This window comes from Serinus canaria, chromosome 2 (genome assembly GCF_022539315.1).
Source record: "Serinus canaria isolate serCan28SL12 chromosome 2, serCan2020, whole genome shotgun sequence".
NCBI classification, from domain to species: Eukaryota; Metazoa; Chordata; class Aves; order Passeriformes; family Fringillidae; genus Serinus; species Serinus canaria.
Window position 1 is genome coordinate 26,011,719 of NC_066315.1, and position 24,357 is coordinate 26,036,075.

Here is a 24,357-nt window from a genome sequence, read left to right on the forward strand (position 1 = left end):
TCACAAAATACTACTCTTGCACTTGCCCTCAGGCACACCTTCCACCCATGAAAGTATGCTAGGTGTGCCTAGCTCAGGCCTTGACATCCACCTTACTACCTTGTGCCTGTGTTAGTGGATGGAGATCTAGCAAACACAACCACTGACACTAGAACTCACTTCATATTACCCTGTTTCTCTCTACAGGACTATAAAGGGAACTCTCACAGATCCATTTAGGTGTAGACATCTACAGAGCACATGTCTGAAGTTATGTTTGATAAATCCTTACCTAAATGACATGCAGAAAATTATTTCTTTTGTTGCTAATTATAACCATAAATATTTGAATGTGTGCCTTATTTACCCTTTTAATTCATCCAGTATAAGCTTCCAAGCCATGATTCTTGAAAAACTCCTGATGAAAAGACTGAGGAGTCTCAGCAGCTTATGTATCATGGCCTAACCAATTTTCATCTTGTCTTTGTTAAATGAGACAGATTGACTTAGAAACACCTCATCTTAAGTAGCTTTCCCTAGTCTCTGTATTATATCTTATATTTTTGATACTCTCTTCTCCAGGTTTTCAATCCAGAGATGTGGACTGTGACCTGTGCTTGCTCAAACTGCACCAAGAGACACCACTGGCTTACAGCTAAGCTACATCTTTACATAAGATCTTCACAAAAACCTCTCACAAAAAGCTTTCAACTGTGGTTGTAGACCTGCAATTAGCAGTTTGCTGCTGGGAAAAAAGAATTAAATATACAAAAGAGACAAAATTGTGATTAAAGACACAAAAGAACTCTTTAATCTAGCACTTCAAATGTACACTGTTTTGTTGTTTGCATCTCCAGTCACTGAAGATGAGGCCACTGTACTCAGGATACAAACATATCACAGATGAAGTACAACTATCATTCTCTGTTTTCTTCTTTGACCATAGAGCCTCATGCTTTTATTTTCTCCTGCCTATGTAACTTTGCCCTAATTTTTAGGTCTGTTATTATCCTCTCATTACTTTGGGTCAGAGGCATGTGTTCTTCCTGTTTGAAATTCATGTCTATGGTCAGGGTCAAGGAGAATGCCATGTTAAGGATAAATGTGCTTAATGAGCTTTGCTGCAATTTCTACTTTAACAGCAACAGAAAAACCTAAGGTAGGAAAATATGTTGTTAGGTACACTGAATTTACTACTATTACTTTTGAATCCCAACAAAGGATTTTTTTCTAAAAGATATAAAAATATCTACCAAAATGACAGACTATGGATATACACCAGAATCTCTGTGGAATTTTTTTTTTTCAGGAGAATATGAAATTTGGTCTTTGTGTCACATTTATGCCACATTTCCCTCTTTAGTTTTTCAGTATTTGGCCTGTAAAAATTTTACTGCCTTCAGCCTGTTGGCTCACACACCATGCAACTCCAGCCTGGCAGTAATGAGTAAACCATGGCCAGAACTGCTTACTTCACAACCACTGAAAGCAGATGTGAGCAATTCTCTGAACCCTGTGAGGATATAAGGTTATAGCTGGCTTGAATATTCTTCCTTTTTTCCCCTCCAAAAAACAAAGGCTGGTTGTACCATCTTCTGATATATTCAATGATGGCTATCACAGAAATTGAATAGTTCTCCCTCTCTCCTTTATGCAAACACATAGACATTTATCTTACTCCTTTCTCTCTTTTTTCCCTACTGCCTCACTTCCTTCCCAGCCTTGTGTTTATTCCTGCTTTTTATAATGTACCTTTTTCAACTCTCTTGTGTCTCTTTAAGGATGGGGAAAAATGAGAACCTCCTCACATTTTATGCATGTGATTCCATAAATATTACACAGGGAGATGACTTTTCACTCTGCATTTTTCTTCAACTGAATGCCAAGTTGGATCTGTAAAAACAGATCAGTTCAGGCTTAGAAATGGGGAAAAAAAGGCAAGAAACAACAAAATATTTGACCAAATATGTAAATTTGTTTATGTAAAAAGAATGATAGATGGGGGTTTTTCAGGCCAGAAAAGAAATGAGTAAGGAAGAGCATGATGGAAGGCCATCATACCACAGATACAAGACTTGTAAAAAATGAGACTTCAGCCAACACAGGAACCAGAGAGCATTTTTCTGAACAAGCCATCTGAACACAAAATGAGGTGAGGTGATCTTTACACAACATCTGTGTCTGCAGGGCAGGTCTTTGAGCACAGCCATGCATTGGGGATAGCCAGAATTCATCTTGGTTCAAAAGGCAACTGGACAATTCTACAGGAAAACAAACCCTATGTCCTGTGATGTCTCCACTGGTCACAGCACTGAAAGAAAACACCACTGTGTATTTGCTTGACACCAGTGAAGAAAGATGATGCACAGACAGTGGATTTTTGTCTGAAGAATAAAGTAACCCTGAGGCACATTCACCCTGAGGTTAAGGAGAGTTTGAGAGTTTTCTCTGCTGGATTCAGACCAGCACAGCATCCTCTTATGCCAGAAGAACTCTCTGTTCTGTGGTCTAAGGTAGCACAAATACTTCAAATTAGCTTTTCCATCATAACACCTGTGTAACTGCAGATTTTCTACTACAAAAATTCAAAATCATGAGTTACAGAATTTTGTAACTGTTAGAGGTGTCAGTGTGCATTCAAGCACTGCCTATGCCCTAACATGCTTAGGTAACAGAAATCACATGGAAATGCTTCACATATTATAACTGTGTGACAGAATGCAAGCTTTACATTCACACAGATTCACCTGGAAAAGGGGTGGGGGCAATTCTGAGGTACTCCAACATTTCTACAATTTCAACTGCAGTATGGACAGAAGATCAGATTTTTCAAAAAATTTTGTACTCCCTTGAAAAAAATCTACATATACATTAAGACTTGAGGCTTGAATTTTTGGAAATTAATTGCCAAAACCTACACGATTTACCTGGACAGGCCTAGCTTATCTTTCAGTATCCACCACAAATCTCCTCTCTTCTTTCCAGAGGGTTGTCTGCCAAGTGAAATGGTTCCTCATGGCATTTAGGTGGGGACTGGAATACTAAACAGTGCCATTGCCTACAAAAAACCTGTGGGAAATGCGTATCTAACTAATTTTTCCCTCTATTTTTTAGAGGGTAGTTTGCTAAAAATAAATATAATTGAAACAGCCCTGCTTTTGGATTAGGCATTTCAATAGAACAGATCCATCAAATACATGTTCTCTAAATTTATATGAAAAAAGTTGCTCTGCTATTCAACCAACAAGATATTCTAATTTAAGATGTCTTAAGAGAATGTGTTTTTTCCTCACCTGCTTAAACCTTTTTTTGATGCAAATTTGGCATACTTTCTTCCCTACTCTCACTGTTACAGTAGGGCAAAGACATGAATCCAAACACCTCTTAGACACAGCAAAGTTTTGTTATACCCAAATTAAATTTCTCTGAGACATGAAAATTATTTGTGGCAAGCAATACAGTGCTCTGTACTAAATAACAACAATCTGAACAGCTGCCCTTAGGCAATAGACATATACTTCCTCCTCCATTATTAAAAAGTAATTTAGTTCCTTCATAGGGAAAAAAAAAAACCAACCAAACACCACAGGCTGAATGGTACAGCTCAACAGCAACAGAAAACCTCTGAAGTTTTTTTTTCCTAAGGAATTACCAGGAATTAAGGTGGTATTTTCCTACTCCTTCCTGATTTTTGCCCCTCTAGCATGGCCAAGTAGAGGCAGACACAGTGTGTCATTTGGGGAGAGCAAGGCCTCTACAGAATCCTGCTACTTATCCAGCAGCTGGACACAGCCCTGGTCAAAATTACATTCACCGTCCAACAAGTTCATCCAGCCAAAAACCAGAGCCTTTAGCTTAAAGACTCACAACAGCTTTCACAAACAGAACACATAGTGCAGACCCAGAATGTGAATCCAACTGCTTAAAATAAAACAATTACAACAAAATATACAAAGAAATATTCACAGAAAATACATCAGCTTAAAAAAAATTCTATCAAATACAGCATGCAACTGACTCTCAAATACATGATGTGGACTGCGTCTGTAATTCCAACCACTACTTACTGCAAAATGAAGGAAAGTCTGTTCAAGTTAAGAAGATGAAAGCATCAAGAGTCTTCAGTTTTTCAGAACCACACACAGAGTCATTATAGAAATTATGATCACATCACAACATAAAAATTCAGGCAAAGCAGAAAACCATTCCTGAGTTGCCCCATTTTAAAACATTCAAAAGCTTTTGAGCTCACAGCCCAAGAAATGGAGATAGATTATTTTCTGCAGGTTAGCTAAGCTGTTTTAACAAAAATTTTGAATTAAACAGATGCTAAGTGTGTTTACACAAGACTTATCTCAAATTAGGAGTGGCTGACTTGAATTTAAGTTTGGGAAAATACATTTTTAAGCTAAATAGACAGATGCTATGTTGAAAACACAGTGAGTGATGACACAGAGTTCTGCACCAGGTCAGCTTCATCTAGGCATAACCTTTCAGAAAAGCAGCATCTCTGCACAGCCACACATTTTCCCCAGAAAACAGGTCATACATACTCCTGTCTTTACCTTTTGATCTTCCCCTACTCTTCAAATCCATAGCCCTGTACTCCTTACATGTTGCCAAGCAACTTCTCTATCTCCTGCCTGTGCAGAAATAGATCAACTCCAAATGAATGTGTCCACACTCCGTGCAGGACAGCACCTGGCCTCAGCAGCTTTGATCCAAAAAGCTGTAGCTCGTGCTCCCAAGAAAGGTTCACAGGGAAATAAAGGGATACAGCCAGCAGCAGCAACCCAGCTGACATTAATGCTGGCTGCACGAGGCCTCTCCTCCTATTTTATCCAGTATACACAAACTACTTATGGTCAATATGTTTAACTTCAAGCTGTATCAAAGGAGGGAGTTTTAATGCAGTAAGATATGTGACAGCTGAGAGCTGGAATGCACACAGCCTCTCCTCCCAACTCACTGACACAGGGTCATTACAGGCATAAACTGTGTATGAAAGCAGCTCCACCTCTCAGAGCTTATACCTTCTGGCTACTCTTAGATTACCAGTGAGCACAGAACACGTCATGCTCCTGAAACTATTAATATGGATGGCTTCCTCACAGCCATTGTATTCATTTTTACAGTTTAGATCAATGTGCAAATTATTTTAAAAAAGGAACAAACACGAAATGACAATTTAAATGAAAGGAAGGTAATAAATATGAACTTCTAGCCTTGTTAAAACACCTGCTTTTCTTCTGCTTTAAGAAGCCTTTTAAATACATGCTTCAGCTTTCTGTTAGTAACGAGTTTCAGTACTGGTCAAAGCCAGAATGTGTGGTTTACCAGGCTGAAAGGAAAAAAAGACCAAAAAACACTTGTTGACACTGACAGGGACCTTGAAATAAGGACATACAAAGAAAATATTAATGATCAGCAAACTCTTAAATTGAATACAGAATGACATTCATCTAAACAGCATTATTTCAGAGTTTGGGGATAGACTTTTACATTATGAGCCCCAAATGCAGTTCCAGCAGAGAACATACATCTGCCACTCTGCAGACATTAGTCATTACCACCACAGCGTGCTTGGACGCACCCTCCCAACTTACAAACAGGTGTATATTTTCATGCATGGACAAACATTCTCTTCAGGGAAGAATATGGTCCTGAAAACTACTGAACTCTCCTCTCCTGAAATGACTCAAAGGGAGTTGATAAAAAGCCAACAGTTCTTTGCATAGATGCAAATAACTCTTTGTCTGAAAACAAAGAGTCACGTTTTATTGGTATGATCCAAGTCTATGAGTCGCTAAAAATTATTGCAAAGATTTGTAGCAAGAAGCAGGCCAACCAAGATAAATTGCAAAAATAAAGAAATGAAGAAATAATATGGTCTTTCAGGTTTGAAAGATCACATATAGCTCTAAAGCAGGTATAACTTGGACTGAGTGTTAAAAGTACTGAGAATTACTGAGCTTATCATAACTCACTTGTGTTAATCATATTAGACAACCTGATAGCAAAGGCTGGTTGCCACACATGGTACAGGGGGGAATGCTGGCAAGTGGAGAGCAATTAGACAGCCCCTGCAGGAAACTGAGACAGGTAATTACTGCTTTTGAACACTGAAGACCAGAGGTGATGTAAAGAATATTGTAATATACCATAAAACTAACATGTCTACTATACCCATGACTATATTAATCTAGTAATTATACAGTTCAGTTTATCTTAGATAATGCAGATAATCTGGAGGTCTTCTTGACTCCTTCAGGTACAGTGTCCTTCTAGGGAAAAATATAATTCATATTATTAATTTCTTTGTATCCCAATTAAATTCTTCACGGCCTGATCAAGATTGTTACTTGAATCTGGGTCTCCTCTGAGGAGGCAGATGGGAGAAGTGAATACACTGGAACTAGGTAAAAGGACTTGAAACGCTCAGATTCAGGTGCAGTAACAATATCCCCATTGAAAGCTCACTGTAAAACAGTGAGCTGGCCTGTAGGATCTTAGCCATTGCAAACGGTAGTAGGATGAACAGATGTACAAACTGCCAGGGAATGGCACCGACACATGTTGCAAATCCTAGCTAGATGTGACACCCTTAACATTAAGAAAGATACCTTTAACAAAATCAACATGATTACCAACTTCCTTTAATATTCAGTACCCAGATGCTCTCACCATCCTGAGTGCAAAGTCACCCTGTTTATAGTCTAATGCAGAAGTCCTGCAAGTCAAGGTTTTGAGTTTCATTTTCTATTTAACCTTTCAGGACAGAATATAAAATGGCACCCACAAATAATCACAGTTCATTTGTAACACAAAGTCTTTTGTAAATAATCCCATGCATTGTTATTGCTATTCTTGGCTGGCATTTAATATATCAATAAGCATGGCTTGTTTCCATCAAAACAATTTAATTATACTTTGCCAAGACAGAAACCCTGAAAGAGTACAAATTTATAAAAAAGACACAAATCTTTTTGTGGTGCTCTTCAGATTTCACAGTGTGCTATTACAGATGAAACAACATTTGAAATCTAAGCAGGGTTCAGGCAGAACCCTGAATCAGAGATGATGGTATATTTGCCATGTTTTTGGTTAGAACAGTACCTTCTTGTTTGTTGGGGCTTTTTTAACCCTATCTAATTTGGTTTCATTATGTGAAGGAGAAAAATCAAACACAGCATCTTTTTAATCATTCAGAGCCTATGCAACATGCAACTTACGGCCTTAGCAACAGCTAAGGCCTTATGAAGTCAAAGCAGATGGACTACATTATGCATGTGCCCAAGCATTTTAGGAAAGTATAAGAAGAATTCCTGGGCAGTGGCGACTACAGAAAAACTTGGTTCTCTTGTGTAAACAATGTTTTCCCCAACAGCTGTATTCCCCTTCCTGTTTATTCTTCACTTCTGCAGAATTCTCTCAGCTCAGTCACATCTGTATTTCATTTATTTTTAAAAAATATTTCTTTAGCTATCCTCCCTAGCCCTTTCAGATTATTAAGGCTGAGGGAATTTTCCAAATCACATTTCTCTTTTCACAGCCTACTCTGGTCATATTTTTTACACTTCATTTAGGTTCTGAATTCACAAAATGATCCACATGGGTAACAAGCTTTGCCCACATAGACCAGCTTACAGGGTTTGAGTTTAAATGTGAGCAATAGAAATTGTCGAGGCAACCATCTTTTCTTCCCATTTTCAGAATAATATTTCAGATAATTGTTCAGCTCCTATATTTTTTAATCCAATATTAAATTTAATATTTACACATTCCTATATTATTAGACATGAGAAAATTCCTGGAGTTCAATTTTTATCATAACATGTTTGAGAAAGTCTTTTAAATACTAGGACCAAAGCCAGTTATTACATAAAAGTTAAGGCTTTAGATTTAAAACACTGATTTTTTTTTTAGAAGATTTGTTCTACTCTGTTGAAACATTTTTTATTGTTATTTAGGTGAACAGAAATTTTTAGGATGCTCCTGTCTGCCTACCTTTTCTCAACATAAATACAATTTGAAAATGTACAAATAACCCAAATCTACCTTTTTTGATTTCAGCAAGGTTACAAGAAGCGAAGTTGTTAAAAAACTGTATTGTATCTGTAGTCTAGAAGACTAATTAGCAGACTAATTTTATTTTACTTCAACGCCATTTTTCAGAGTCTCACCTCAAACTCTTCTTTTGTAAAAATTACTGAACAGATGATGAACCATTTCTCAAGGGTAAGCATTAATCTCTGGAAGCAACCATATTCTACAAGCAATACCTCTAAAGATGATGTAATCTGTTCCAAGAAGTCTGTTTCTATTTTTAAGAGGCATACTGTTATTATGCTTTTAAAAGGGCATCTCCATCACACATTAGTACTTTGCTTTTAACTCAGTAACAATCATCTGTGATATTTAATATACATGAAATGGCTTCAGAAAATAATTGATTTTGTATCATTATGTACTCTGAGTCTTACAAATGGTACTTGAAATGGTAATTTAAAGTTGTAGGACTATATTATGCTTTTACTGTGAAGAATATTTCTCCTAAAGGTTACGTTTCCAAAAGAGCAACACCTTTCCTAGCTGCCTAGAAATGCCTGGGCATTTTGTATGGGAGATATCTCGTAATGTTTTGGTTTGTCTGTTTAATGTTACTATGATATTGGAGAAGCTGGAAAGAGCATTATAGCAGAAACTCCTCAAAGAAAACATGCTCAGCACTTGAACTCCATCTGCTTTTACAAGGAGATGCGATAATCACAAAGCAACAACTACAATTTTGATTGAAGAGTGCTTTATGTGCTTTGTTTTTCACTACCCTAATTTCTCAGTAAATCACTAAATTTAGCATTTCCAACATCACATACATTTATATTTAAAAACCTGACTTCAAAACTCCTACTCTGACTGCTATTCCCTACCAGAATGAAACCAAGCCTACTCTTGATGGCACAGGCATGCCACAAGAAGAGATAGGTGTGGGTGTTGCTTATCATCATATCGTAAGAGTGGGCTGTTATCTCTAGCTCTGCTATCACATTGCTACACTAAGATGTGGATCTCAGAGTGCAGCTTGACACCATCTCACCAATTTCAGAGGAGACACAAATTCTCTACTTTGCAGAGAGCATTATTGCATCTCCTGGAAGTTCACCTATTCTTCTAGTAAGCAGCAGCAATCCAAATCACTGAAGAGAATAGATGGGGGGGTTGTTTTGGTTTTTTTTTTAAAGGAAGATTTTGAACCAAGGCTAATAAAAATCATATCTATTAATGTGAGAGGCTTTACTATCCCAGATTCCTAGCAGGTGTTAAAAAAGCCACCATTCTTTTTTCCCATTGCAGCACCACACTTCTCATATCCAGCATACGGTCTATTGAAGCAACTCAGATTTTTCTGACACCTCCAGAGCACAAACACCAACATGTGCTCTCTCACATGCAGGGGCCTATATTATTGTCACCTCAAGACAAAAGTGCTTAAAGTTTTTCAGATGGAGTTGGAATTCAATTGGAAAGTATCACCTAAAATCAAACAGAGACGACTACTGTCTAAAACTTTTTTTAGAGTTGTTTTTCTTAATTTTTAAAACCCAAGGTTGGTCAACAGTGACTACCCTAGCTGGCTCTAAACATCCATCAATTATACTGCTACTTGTAACTATGACAACTTAGAGTCTTTATTTACACCATTGTGACTGCCATGGCCAAAGATATTTTTCTTTAAGATGCTGGTGCACTTTGCTGTTGGGAAAACCGAAAGACTTTCTAGCTTAATATCATCTGCAGATGCAAACAGCATTAGCATGTTTTCTCTTGGGTGGCTTTTAAAAATTGAACTAGAATATGATCAACAAACAGCATCACAAAACTTCTAAGAGGGTCACCCTCAAACAAATTGTTTTATTAGATATAGAAAAATACTTGGAAAATATATTACAGATGTACAGATTTTGTCCTAGCAGGAAGAGAGTTTAGTTCATCTTTAAGTTGTTTTCCATCTTTAAATACTGTGATCCTCTGAAACTCTGTTTAGTGTTCCTCGGTCAATATTCTCAACTCTCAGCTCCTGAGAGCTCTTATTTTTCTAGTAAAGTTAAATTCACTTTTCCAGTAATCATTCATAAGGAACTGCAACAACACAGATTTGCAATTTGTTTTCCATTAAAAGAACAATTTGACTAAAAATGCAAAAATATAAAAAACACTAACATGTAATGTTATTTGTAAACCTGTGTTTTTACTTGCTCTTCAGTTTGCTAGATTCTAAATGCTTACAGATTTCCTTTTCACTTTATTTTTACCAGAAACTGAAATTTAGTCCCCAAGGATGGCAACTGCCAACTCTGTCCTTATGTCAGAGATCAGCTTCATATTTGGTTTTTCTCCTTTCCTAGGCTTTTTGCATTTCCTAAACTCTTCAAGAGTTTTCAAAAGTAACAGAGTATTAAAAAAAATTAAAACAATACTCCAGCACATTTCCACAGTGCCTTTAGGTTTGCTGGGCTTTTAGCAGCTGATGTTAATGCATAGGGGAACAGCAGATGATGCTGTAACGTGGTACAGCACCTTTATCATCACACAAGCCAGAATGCCCTCGTGCCCAGCAGTGATACTAGGCAAGGGGACAGCAGGTGAATTGAGCTGTAGGTCCTGAGCCTTCCTGAGAGGCTGCAGCAGATATATCTGAGCCATACTTGCCGAGACCTTTACAATTAATACATTTAGGCAGCGATGCCCTTATGACCTTTTAATCAATAGGTTTATTTATATCTTCATTATTTCCCATCTATCCACAGAAGTTTTAACTTTCAAGAAATAAAAGATATTCAAGGAAACCTTGCACAGGTCAGCCACTCTCTATATTGGTACACTTATAACAACAGCAGTTTAAGTTATTGTTATGTCATTTTGAGCTTTTCTTGTTGAACCTTCCTTCCCACTTTACTTTTCCCTTGATAGATTTATCTTTAAAATTACATTTAAAGACATTCACTTTGTTTCAAGCATATAAAGGACTATGACTAGAAAGAACTGGAGATAAAATGTATCCAAACAATTCAGCTTCTAGCTTGCAAGTTCTCAACATGTTCATGCAAACCAAGAGCTGGGTGGTAAGGTCCAGTGCAGCCTGTCTCATGGAGTCCAGCATAGCCACTGGGTATTTACAAAGATCCTCCAGCTTTGGGTTCAAGCCTCAGAATGAAGGGGAAGCAGGGGAGTACGAGAACAATGAAAGTGAAAAACAAATATAGAAAGGATTAATATGCTTTTGATAAACAATCTATCATGCCACAGATGTATTTTCTCATAGCTAGCTTTAAGGTCAGCAGGACAAGTTTTTCAGCTCTCGCTTTTTATTTGTTAGGGATGGCACTGAATGTACAGGTTTGATGAGAAAGTCTGTATTGTACTGTCCATGAGATAGCACAGCCAAGTAATATTGAACAACACATGTGTCCTAAAGGCTGCATATGGAAGGCTGTGTCCTGGTCTCAGTTTATCCCTACACACTGTTGCATTCCTGCTCAGAAAATGCATGGAAAAGCTTAACCTTTTTAGAGCTGGAAGAAGGACACCAGAACTTGGGCCATTTGGTCTATATTTTTACAACAGCACAGTTCATGTTATAGTGCACAGTCTCCAGACTTATAGATAAAAGAGACCAGATTTAAGAACTTTAAAAACCTGATCTGTGTGGAGAATTTGGTAAAAAGATATTAGCTCATCAACATTCTTCTATATATCACAGCACTGTTTAGACGCTCTCAAGAACCAGTTCAAACTCTGAACTTGGGATGGAAGACCTCTGTAACCAGAACAGCACTGGAATATTCATAAAAACTGCTAATAGGAAAAAAAAAATAAAGAAGTTACATAGCATTTATAGAACTCTGCAGGGAAAAGTAAATACCTATTTCCTTAGTTTGACTCAAGTAGCTACAATTACTTAGCTATCTTCAAACAATGTAAAAAGGCTGCTCTGCAGTGCTCTGAGACACTCTGAAAGGGGTAGTGTTGCTGGGTCTTGCATACTTAGACTGACGCCTTAAGAACAGCATTAGAAAATTCTTTCAAGTACCTCATTGTTTTGAAAGAGAGCTACAAAAATGTCAGTGTTTTAACTCAGATTTTATCAGCTCTGAAAATACTGACTCAACTATTGATCTTTTAGTCTGAGCTATTCTGAGGGAAGGTATGAAAACCCCATCTGGATTGATTTAGCTTTGGTCTCCAAAAGCAAGTACCATATCTGTATACATAATGATACATTAAGGATTACATTATAAAAGGCTACATACTTAAAAAACAGTCCTTTGACTAAATGATATAAATACTGCTGATGTACTAGGTGCATTAAAGATCATTAAACCAGCACTGTTTACTAGAAATAAAAAAACCCCAAAAACGGTTTACTTAAGCAATACTTTGGATTTTACAATCAGAAGCCTGAAGAAAACTTTCTTTCAAACGCTCTGACAGGATTAGCTTCACTAACTACTTGGTGGTGTATCACTCAATGTGCAGCTCCAGCTCAAAATGCTTCTCTCTGGCAACAGTATATTTAAGAACCAAAAATCTTACATGAGTAATTATAATATCTTTCTCAACACAAAACTAGCATGACTTCTTAAATTGTTACAGATCGAAAATAAGCCTTAAAACCTCAGCATTACACTGCCACACTATGGCACAATTAAGATCTGCAAGAAAACAGAAAAAAAGATAATAAAAACTCCTCTAATTATTTAGAACTACAAAATCCACCATTAATATTTGTAAAGCTCTAAAAAGAAACTTAGATCTTGCTTAGCAACAGCTACCAAGGAACATTATGCTTGTGGATTTTATTTCAGTATTTTTCCCCCCGATTAAAAATCCCTAAGTTTACTTTCTGCAAGTATTAAATCTTCAAAGACTAGTTTGATATGCCTGTTGCACAGATGGGAAATGTGGGAAAGTGGATACCAGGGGCATTTCTTTGCTTTGTTGGCTACAAAATGTAGAGCTTTTTGTTCCCTGCATTACAATGTGAACTGAAAGGTTTTCAGTCGACAGCCAGTTAGACAAGAGAAATGTTCAGAAGATTTTCAAGTTTGGTTTTTTTAACTATTTGAGGTCATGCTACAGAATTTTAGAATCTACTTTTATTTTTTTATCTCAGAATGTAATTTATTTCAGATCTAGAAATATTTAAAAATACCTAGTATTTCCACATTTTTGCTACTAAATTTTGTAAGAACTTAAAAAAAAAATTCTTTTTTTTTGCTGACCTTGAAGCACAGCAACTCAAGATGTCCGAAATTTCACATCTAGGTTTTCATCTACAGCAGCTCACTGCACAAACCATATGTTATTTTAATTACTTAGCCATTTATATAATTTATGCTTTCCACAGCACTTGTTTTGCAAGAAAGCTATAAATCAGTTTTCTATTACCAGTATTGCTTTATTCATTCTAACATTCCATTTTTAAGTGTTTTCCTAATAAATCAAACAATGTACATAAGCAATCAGCTGAGGCCAAGACCATACCAATTATTTTACCTGCAAGAACTTGCCATTACAAACATTTCCCATAGGGCATAATAAAATATATGTCTGGTGCCACAAGACTTACAGGAATACCCTGTACTGAAGCATTAAATAAAGATTAGATGACTAACTGGGGTACTATTTGTTCCATCCCTTTCTTAATTGCTATTGTCACCACTTTGGTTTACAAAAAATGGCACAGTTAGATGCATGCCAGTCCCTTCCTGTTAGGATGGTTTAGTCAAGCTTTTAAAATCCACAATTTATCTTCAAACACTTTCATTTACAGACTGCTTAAGCCATCAATTAACAGGGTTTTCCTTTTATACATTACCTATCTCTAAGACACATACATATATACATGTACACTTTAATACAGTTTCTGTTATTAGACCTCTGCTTTCAATTATGACACAATTTCTGTAAATTTTTTTACTGCCTTTACTCAAAGCATGAGCCACTTGGTTTTACCTAAGATCCTAACTCTTCTTGATAAGCAGCATCTATAAACAGCCAACTGTGAACATTATAGACTTTTAACAAACTTGGCTCTAGGGCCTCACTAGAAAATGGGAAGTCTCATGTGCATTCCTGAACTGTGACAGGATCAGCCTAAATAAACTCTATACTCTCACCTGGAAGCAAAATTGCAGCCTACCACCTAGGACTTGTGATTTTGCAAGTCTTCTGGGAGGGGAGGAGTTTAGGAAACTTGAGTGACACTGAATGAAGACTATTTATGGAGAATGCTTCCTTAGCAAGTTTTAGTGTTTAGCAGTTGCCAAGGAATCACACTGAACTGCATCAGGAACCTAAAAATAAATTCCAGATTTGTAACTCTTCCCCAAAATCCAACAATAGTGAATTTTGAAAATGTTGGTCTTTAACTGCCCTAAAAATTTAGCAGGAGATAAATTAGGTAGAGCACTTCTGTTATTGCTTTTTAGTTGCAAAAATTAATATTCCCTTCCCCCTTTGACAGCAAATGTGTCTTCCTCTATTAGTCACTCAGTCATCACCACTAAGTATTCAAAATTAGATAACCTTCTTCAAAAAGATATATTATTTAAATTATAAAGATGTATGCTGAAGTTGAATATACTACTAAAAAGTGCCTTTCCTTACAGCCCACAAAGAAGAGGTTAGGATAAATGGCATCTTTAATGCTTCTTAATTATGCCCTCCCTGGAAGAATCAAAACCATGCTTCATTGTCATACATTAGGCAACCCCTTCTAGGAAACTTCATACCTTCCTGAACTTTTCCATCTGCTTATAAAGATCTGGATCCAGCTCCTGAGACACATCTTTCATCCAGAGAAGAGCTCCTCTGTATTCAGTCCGATACTGCTCCATTCTGTTCACTGTCAGCCAGGTGTCTGAGATGGCCCTGTACCTGAAAGTCTCCACTTCTTGATACAATCTACTGAGAGGAGCACGGAGTGCTAATCTGGGGAAGGCATGAAGGAAAGAGAGGAAGGAGAGGATCCTGTTAAACATGCTGTTCCACAAAGGATTAATGCAACTCCTGACAGTTTACTAGCACTCAAAAAAACCATACACAGCCAACACAGTTCACTTAAGTGCTAGTGTACATTCAGACAATTCTACCACATGGTTGGAGGTACACATGAAACAGAGTCATTTTGAATGAATATTGTTTGCAACTCTTCTGTTCAAATAGCAACTTTTCAATTACACGTGTGAGTGGAAAAGAAACATCTACTGTGCCTATGTATTTTAGTTTGACCACTTGTATGTTATTACCTCTTCACAAGTTTCATTTAGCAACTATAAAAATATAACCAAGGTAATTTATTACTGGAAAAGTATTACAGATGTATCAGGAACGTCAATGTCATGCTAAAGATTACAAAACCCACTTCCATTAGCATATCATTCATTATCTTTATCTGAGTTTTCCTTTGTGGGTTTTTTTGTTTTTTTTTTTTAAGTAACTGGAACAATTTCTTTGAAGGACATTACCTTTTCTTTTGGAAAATTTAGACATTTATCTAAATGCTTCTTCAGACAACCACACTTTGGAAAGGCAGCAGGGGACACTGTTGTCCTCCCTATGCCATCACTTCAGCTCCTAATCGGATCTCAACACTAGACAGGATTATTGCTTTTGCTTTGCTTCCTCCTGCTGCTTCTGCTTTCCTCTTGGTTTCCAGCAGCACCTCACTGGAATGGGTTCAAACAGCTCCACAGAGATTAGTGGAGAGATAGTTTAATGTGCAAGGAAGTCCCTTGGCATAAGAGAACTTCTAATTTTGGCTCCAGTACCCCAAGATATGTTGTCTTGATCTCCAGCTACTGAGCTAGCTTTGAGCATGAAACGTAAATAAAAGCAGTCTCAACTTCAACAAGAGTTTGAGGATAGCTCAGAAGAAGAGAGACAAATGTTTTTATTTTTATGTGAATTTATTTGAAAAGATGTCTTAAAATATACTGGGCAAGAGCTATAATAATATGTGAATTTAATGCAACTTGTTTTTTTTTCCGTGATGTTTTTTCTCATTCCACAAATTCTTACCAAGACATCGAAGTAAAGTTTAGTTTATGTAGATATGCATTGAGATTTCCATTAACAGTCACTCTTCATAAAGAAGCAAGTCATCAGCACTTTTGCTCAAAGGTGCCTTAGTGCCTTGAAGATTCCAGTCATGACTGCTATTGGAGGTCCTAATGACCAACCCCTAGCTCAAGATAATAGACATATGAAATTCTCAATGCTCTGTATACTATGCTTCATTTTGAGCCAAACAGCTCCACTGTCAAGATAAAGCCAGAAAGTATCATAGTAGTTAAAAGCCCTCCAAAATCCTGTAAAACACAATGAAATAGAATTTTCCTTCGTGACTGATGGTGAATTTCATACTTTCATAGTCCTAATGCTGTAAAAAAGAGCATCACAATACTTACAAATGACATCAGGTAAGGTTACTTTTAAACTTCTACAGCAAACACTAGGTCAGTGATACATTAAGGACCCTGGTTAACAGCAGGTGTGCTTGTGTGTCCCTCTGGATTCCTTACCTTTTACTGGCCCTTGCACAACCTACATGAGCTCTGTAGGGATCTGGGATCTTCTCTCAGGGCAACTTTACACTAAAGTTCAAGCAGAAGATGGCATTCAGACTCCTCCTTTTTCCTCCATCTAGCTGAGGTATGAGACTTGATGGCCCAGAAAAAAGTATTCCCTTACTCATTCCCTCCCTTGCAGGAACCAGACACCTCCACAGTGAGCTTGCTGCAGCACTTCTCTGCAGAGTGAGAACTGCTACCAAACAGAAGGATCTGACATCAGCTCCTTTACAACCCTACTGCTAGAGAGGCTATGGAGATGCTCCAGTACAGCCTTAGAGCTACCGAGCTGAGGGACAGGCAGGGGATCTGAAGATAGACACAGAACGTCTATGGACAAAAAGCAGCATCAGGCAAAACTCAAGAAGTCACTAATATTGCCAATACTACAGCAGATTTTGTCAAAAATTTTCCTATCAATTGGTTTCTCAAACATTTCAAATGGCCAAATGAATTATGACATTGTTGAATCAACTACCATTATCACACGTACTATGCAAATCAGACAGAAATGTTGACCCATATACCTTTGCTGAGAAGAAAAGCAGAGGGCCTTTCCTGTAGCTTGCATCATTTTTCCTGCTCTTGTTTTATCCTGAGAACCCTGTGATCGAAGAAATTTCCCCAATTCATTTTCTTCCTGAGACAGAACTAACAAAAAATAAATGAGTTGTCAAATATGTTATTTAATTGGCTCCTAACAGCTTTAAAACCGGCCTATCATCAAACAGTTTAAGTCACTTTAGGTCTAAGCAGCAAAGCAAAAATAAAGAATTTCACAAAATTCCTGCATTTAGTAAACAGAAGACCTGATTCATTTGAGACATTTGCCAATATACTTAACAACAATCAAGAGGGAGAATGGCCTAAAACAACGAAAGAAGATCTCTTGAAGTCCTCTTGCCATTTTCCAAAATGGCAACAGTTAACTCCAATGCAGACTTGGCACTCTTTGCCAGAAGATGCACATCTGCATCTCATGCAAATCTTTCCATCAGATTTCACCTGCCAATTCTTTAACTTGATACACTACTATTCTGTATTTCAATTTTACCTCCTGATTCTGAAACAGTATCTCTGACTTTCTTTGGATAAAGAAAAATGAAAGCCTTGAGAAAATGCAATTGGAAGATTTGCTGATTTCATAGCTGTCTCTTCTTCACGTCAGAAATCAAACAATATGAACTGCAGTGAACCTTTAGAGGACATATAACACAACTTGCTGTTTCAAACTTCCCAAATTAGGTCCCCCATCTCTCATGAATGACTGTCACTAATTACTGTATGGTTATTACAATCAAGTCAGCATTATCAAATTCATCATAATAGCATAGATTACTTAATTATAAAACTAGTAATAAGACAAAAACTCTTAATCAGCAATCCTGATTTAAAAAAAAAGCAAAACAAAACACTGAAACTGTTTAGAAAGAACTTGTGATTCCTAGACAAGACACTTTTGAATTTACACAAGTCATGGAAAAAAAATATGAAAGAAAGCTTTCTCCAGTCATTACTGCTATCACTGCATTATATCAATATAGAAAACAACAGGAAATCTTCAAACAAATAACCAAATCTGCATTCAGGTGTCTGCAAGGAATATCATCTTTATTTTTGAATAGGATGAAACCAGTAGTTCCCTGCTTTCATTTTTACCTTTTCACTTGTTCAATGATTCCATAATGCAGACCTTCTTATAATTTTAACTAACTGTGTTTGATCATACTTACAACAAATCCTTTTTTGATACAGTTCAATTGCTTTCAGCAACTCCATACACGTTCTCTGAATAGAATGGAACAGCTGATATTGAAACAAAATACACAAAAATTTGTTAAGTGCATACAAGAATCACTGAGGTATAAAACACAAGAAAGATCTTAATTTTTTGTATAAATTATTAGGGAACATTCTTCTCTTCTTGAACAACGAGCAATATTTCTGCTATTTCCCTTATCAATTGTGCTCTTCTTTCAATTAAGTTTTTTATTGAAACTAAAGACTGACCAATCATAACTTTACAGAAGGAAAATAAAGAAAAAATAACTTTGGAAACAGGTCTACAAAGCTGGAAGCTGGTAGTTAACCAAAGGACTTGTATTTGGTGTGGGTTTTTTAGGTGATATCTTTGTATAGATATGAAGATGTACAAATCTGTTTCTAAAAACCTCATGGTAAAACAGAGTTATCAAAATATTTATCAATCAATCATTCTGACATGTGGGAATATGCATACTGAATTTTTCATAGACACCGTGAAGTCTAGCAAACAAACCTGCATAGGTATGGCCAACACAGAAGGCTGTTGATTTAAACTGGAAGTTTTATTGGCATATTGGAAACAAATTTCTAAAGCAGCAGCTTTCAAAGGAAGTAGAGGTAAAAAAAAAAAAGTCAGTCATGACTATATTTGGAGATTTGGAGATTATTTCTAGGAAATTGAAAAATTACTACTCTCTCTGTCTGTCCATCTAAAACCTCCAGCCTGCAACTTAAATCTTAATTCTACCATATGAGGCATTACAAAGCTAGAAGTAAAATATACCACTGGCACAGTTAGTGCTTTCTTTCAAGGATGCCTTAACTACAAATTTACAAAGGTCTTGTCTTTTCAACTGGGAGTATGAGTTGCAAGTTGAGAATTTGTTCAAAACATGTTTATTCCACTTGTGTGAACACAAGTTTCCCTATTTCAAACCCCACTTGAGCTAGCAAAGCAACCTTCCTGATGAGTCTGCAAAAGAGCAGACATGGTCAAAACTCAGGTATGTATTTACAGAATATTGTTCCATACTTCCAGCTTGTTTTACATCAACACTCCTGATTTATAACTCATTGTGAAGACTGTAAGTAGAACCACCGGGTGGTAAGTTATTGTTCTTCTTGTGTTTGCTGTACTACAGTCTCCTGTACTTCAGCTAAAACCTAAATAAACTGAGAAACCTAAGTCAATATTTTTTTAAAGAAACTACAAGAAAGCCAGTAAAGCAAAACATTTACCATGATGTAAGAAAACAACACAAACAAAACTTACGTGGACATTAACTGGGTTATTACACTTCCATAGTACACCCCCAATTTTTTGCTTCGTCTCAAAGAAATTCTAGGTCTTCATTTTGTAGAACTTTAACCTATTTTCTTCCTCAGTGGGGTTGAGGATACTGACAGTAGGACTGTATTTGTCACACAGCAGGATTCCTTCTCTTGTTTTTATTTTAAAGACTTTCAGAAGCTTTTTTTGACATGTCAGAACCCACTAATCTGCTCGAAACCTTCAGAATAGAATGCATTGTGCACCTTGCTCCTGGGCATATTACATTTTTTTCTGGTATATGTGGTATTTTATACTTGTATAAAAAAAATGTCATTTGTACACTCAATAAAATACTTTTAGGAAAAAACCAAAATAAATTATCCTGATGTAGGCAAAGGATAAGGATAATCTCCTGACTCCCCTGCTAACAAAAGGAGAAAAATCTGTCCCTAAAACCTGAAAACAAATCTGAAATATGCTCAGTTCCAAATGAAGTTAGAGGGACAAAGGGTTTCGTGTTCCAAAATTCCCCTATAGTCCCTGAATTTACATAGATACTTTTGTCAGAATCTGGAAGAGATATTACATGAAAATTATACAAGTGTATGTATGTTATATATGCTATGTGCACACACACTGAAGGCTTGGTGGAAATGAAAACACTAAAAATTAACAAATAGAGAACAGACATTATGTAAACATTACAAACCTCTAGTTTTGCATCCAGATCTGCATCTGAAGCGACAACATGTTCATCTTCCTTTTTTCCTGTAACTTTTATAAGGGTTTGTTTTGTTTTCCAGTATTTCTGTTGCATTTTATTGACCACAGATTTTTCTTGGCTTTGAGCATATTGATCATAAAATTCTCTTGGATAGTTGCTAGAATATTAACAAACAAAATTTAAAACTTCAATTGGATGCTTTAAAAATAAGTCTAATGCACTCAATTAATACATTTCCATTAGGAATATTGCATTTGCATGCCAACACATATATTCTAACACACAGTTCCTCATTATGCATTAATAACAAAACAACTAAATTACTGTATTTCCCATCCTACCCTGAAAAATAATACACTGATTTAAACTTGAATGCCTTAACCATATAGTACTGCCTAATAAACAGCTTCAAAGAATTCTTCCCAATGCATTAGGAAATGATTTATAGCCCATGAAATTAACTTTTTATTTTGTATAATTAATAGGAGAGTTTCAAGTGAACTAGCAGAATTGCTTAAGCAGGTAGCACTTTTCATGCCATTTCAGCACTGTTGGGATTTGACACCGCTCATTTTATGAATGGGATTAGACTACTTCTTGCCCTCCTTTTTTGTAATTGAATAAAAAAAGAATTAAAAGAACACTCATCTCTTTTGAGCATGCTATGTGAAAGACTGATATCTCACATCTCTCTTTATACAACTGACTACATGATGACTGTGGGTGTATAACAGGTACTTCTTTCAAGGATTAGTTTTCACTGACAAATAATTCTGCTTTCCTGTAGCAGACCTAATAAAAAGTGCAATATATAAATTCCATATTCCACAATATTTAAGCCATACCCAGACAGCTTAATAGAAAATCTAGCCTTACCACGAAATCTCAGTGCATTTCAGGAAGTGTTATTCCATTATCAATTTGTGCAAAAGTGCATGCATTTTCCCCTATGTGCATGTATAAAAAGCTGTGGTACTCTTTCAGCTTTTTACAAGTACATGGTTACTAAACACTGCTATATTGGCTACTTCACAAAACTTAAATAGGTTGAGTTTATTTTGAGAAGACATCTTATACCCAGAGTGACAAACTGGGGTTCATTAGTGAGATAGTGACCCCTAGTTCTGTTCACAACACAGATTGCTCAGAGATGCTACACCATGAGGTTTTCAGACCCAACATACACATCAAGTCATATATAGAGACATGTGTCCCTGCCCATGGCAGGGGGGTTAGAAGCAGATCATCTGTGAGGTCCCTCCCAACCCAGGTCACTCAATCATCCTATGACCCTCTGATTATATGTATCTATACCTATATATTTGCTGTGAAGCAATACAGCCATTCTGAAAAAACAAGCCATTGGTACACACTCCCCAAAAGGGTACCACATCTACCCTACAGAGGCACTAGTGACACAGTTTAATCTGAAATGGAAATTTTTTTCACAGGGTTACATTACTTTAGTTACTTTTAATCAGTGGGTTAGGTGACAGTACTTTAATTACCAAAGAGATGGTAAGAAATTAAACTGGAAGTGAGCAGAGATATAATTTTAAAAAGCACTTATACAGAGCACTTCATGGCTTCTTCACCAAACTTGAAAAGCAAAGATATTTACCCATTTAATTCTACACAAATATTAGTTCCAAGAGTTTAATTTATTAATTAAAATTAAAATAAAGGTCTTTTGGTGCTACAGATAAAAAAAAAAAATTTAAAAAACATACCACCTGTTTTATTTGGAACTCTGTACAAACAAGCCATTACACATAACGATAACAGCCTATCAAGTTGGGTGAATATTATATTGACCTGATATATGCTGCACCTTTAAAATAAAAAATTTACTGCCTTTAATGAATAAAAACACCCCGCCTGTATTACGAGAAAACATAATATGAGAGTTTAATAAAAATAGCATTACTTTAATAATAATTAAAAATACCCATCAAACTTCTCACAAGGTATTATAAAGGCCTTAGCTCCCTGGCTAACTGTGTACTTCTGCTACAGCAGTGAAAATAACTGAGTTGTCAATTCATTTTTCAACTGAAGAAAACACCATAACTCCTCTGATGTTAACCAGCTACTAATATAAGGTCAGAAAAAGATTAGAAAAAGTGCTGGGATTAATACAATTCCTGAATTATGAGACTGATAAACAAACTGAACAAATCAACATACATAACGCATAACTATTAGGCGTTTAGAATAAAAAAAAAAATCAAGATGCTTACTATTTATGACCTTCCATGATTCTTGTTTTCTTCAGACACCTAAATAAGAAATGATCAGTTAATACAAGTATCTGTAATTTTTAGATAAAACACTAGAAATCCTATATCTTTTCCTTCAGAAAATTAATATGCAGCATCCTGTTTACCATATTACAAAAGAAAACTCTTCAATCTGTGAGCCAAATGCCTTCCTTGTGTATCACAATTCTCAGGAAAACCCATTACAAATGGATTTAAGTGCTGCCAATCCTTCTATGCTAGCAAGTTTTCCAAGAAAAGCAAATTTACCAGGCATAAATTCAGTGGCTTTTGATGAGGTATGCCAAAATTGTCTATGCTAGGCATCACCCTCAGTGAATTTTTTTTCCTGTAAGTTTTAGCCACAATGAAATTCAATTATTTTTTACCTTTTTTTTTGCCTATATCCCACTGACCTATTTTTCTAAAACACTAGTTACATCATGTCTTGAGTCAGAGATGTGAAATTTAATGACCAGATGGTTTTTCTATGAGGGACACGACAGATCTTGAGGATAGAATATGATCTGTAGGCATTAGAACTTTAGATTTTAGGAGTTACTATCTCTAACTTGGATACTCAAGTTTCCCACTATACTTTGAGCTGGTCAGACGGCATGCACAGAATTTCCCACCAGTACCTGGTCACGCTCCTTGCAGGCCAAATTTAACAGCCAAGCCAGATACTCATAAACAAGCACCCAGCTTCTCCTCTGCTGCTTTCAGAGAGGACTGGCACATGGGTAACATGGGAATGGAGGCACTACAGAAGGATCTGGATGAGACCAAAATGAAGCTAGTGAGGTGGGTGGTGCTGCTGGGGAATGGACTTCAGCAAGTAGAGGCACAGAATGAACACAACAACAGGCTCCACTAAGGTATGAAGCTGATTGACTTGAGAAAACAGTAATGGAAAAAGGAGCTAGGGAGGCAAAAGTGCTGAAATTGAACTTTGGCACTAATCCAAGTAAGAAAGAAAAGGGGCTACAAAGGGGAGTCATCATATTGGAAACCCATCTAGCACAGTACGGCATATAGACAGTGTGGTTAGCACTGGAGAGGCAAAGGGACTGGAACAGATTGCAGGAACCCAAACAAGGCAATGCAAACAACCTGGATGCTTCCTGCAAGCATAAAGCACATGCACTTCCATTTGGAGCTGAATGGAGCCAAATCTCAGATTTCTGAGCCTAACCTCTCTGCTGTCAGTACCTGTGAAACTTGCTGGCAAAGATCCAGGAGATACTGCAAGACTATATCAGAGCAGGAATTTTGCCTGAACTGGAATTTTTGTGAAATGTTCTTAAGCACTGCAGGAGAGACCACAAGAAAATTAGTAACTGTCTTCAGACCAGAGTTCAAATGTAAGGGTCAACGGCTAAAAAGAAGGAAGAGAGAATCTTTTTAGATTGTTGTTTGTGTTACAGCACCATTGAGTCAGACAAGATACAGAATGGACTGCTCTGCTGTTCTTTCTCGAGCCATAGGCACAGACACTACTAACTCTCTAATACCTTTATACTCTTAACTTCACTGTTTTCACACTGGTCCTCCTTAAGTCAACTGTGGGGGTGTGTGAGTGACATAAGACCACAGGATTTAGCTTGTGTACACAAGCTGGTCCATGACTCAGTTATTCAGCAGCACACTTGGTTTGACAGGAAGCACAGAACAGCCTATCTAGGTGGACTAACATGTACATTACTTGGAACAAAGTATAAGCAA

At 36.7% G+C, this 24,357-nt stretch overlaps 1 protein-coding gene across 4 annotated transcripts in view; it reads right to left on the reverse strand.

Annotated features, from left to right (window-relative positions):
• Window positions 1-24,357, reverse strand: part of ICA1 (islet cell autoantigen 1) — a 65,532-nt gene that overhangs the window by 31,449 nt on the left and 9,726 nt on the right. For 2 of the 4 annotated variants that reach the window (XM_050971362.1, XM_050971360.1), the window contains exons 3-8: window positions 23,845-23,942; window positions 22,615-22,653; window positions 20,360-20,531; window positions 18,347-18,419; window positions 17,141-17,264; window positions 14,775-14,973 (exon numbers count right to left, since the gene is read on the reverse strand). In XM_050971362.1, coding sequence (XP_050827319.1) covers window positions 14,775-14,973; window positions 17,141-17,264; window positions 18,347-18,419; window positions 20,360-20,531; window positions 22,615-22,631 — 585 coding nt within the window. In that variant the 5' untranslated portion in view covers window positions 22,632-22,653; window positions 23,845-23,942. The remainder of the gene's footprint in view (window positions 1-14,774; window positions 14,974-17,140; window positions 17,265-18,346; window positions 18,420-20,359; window positions 20,532-22,614; window positions 22,654-23,844; window positions 23,943-24,357) is intronic. The other 2 variants (XM_030229314.2, XM_050971361.1) reach the window with 1 other exon arrangement.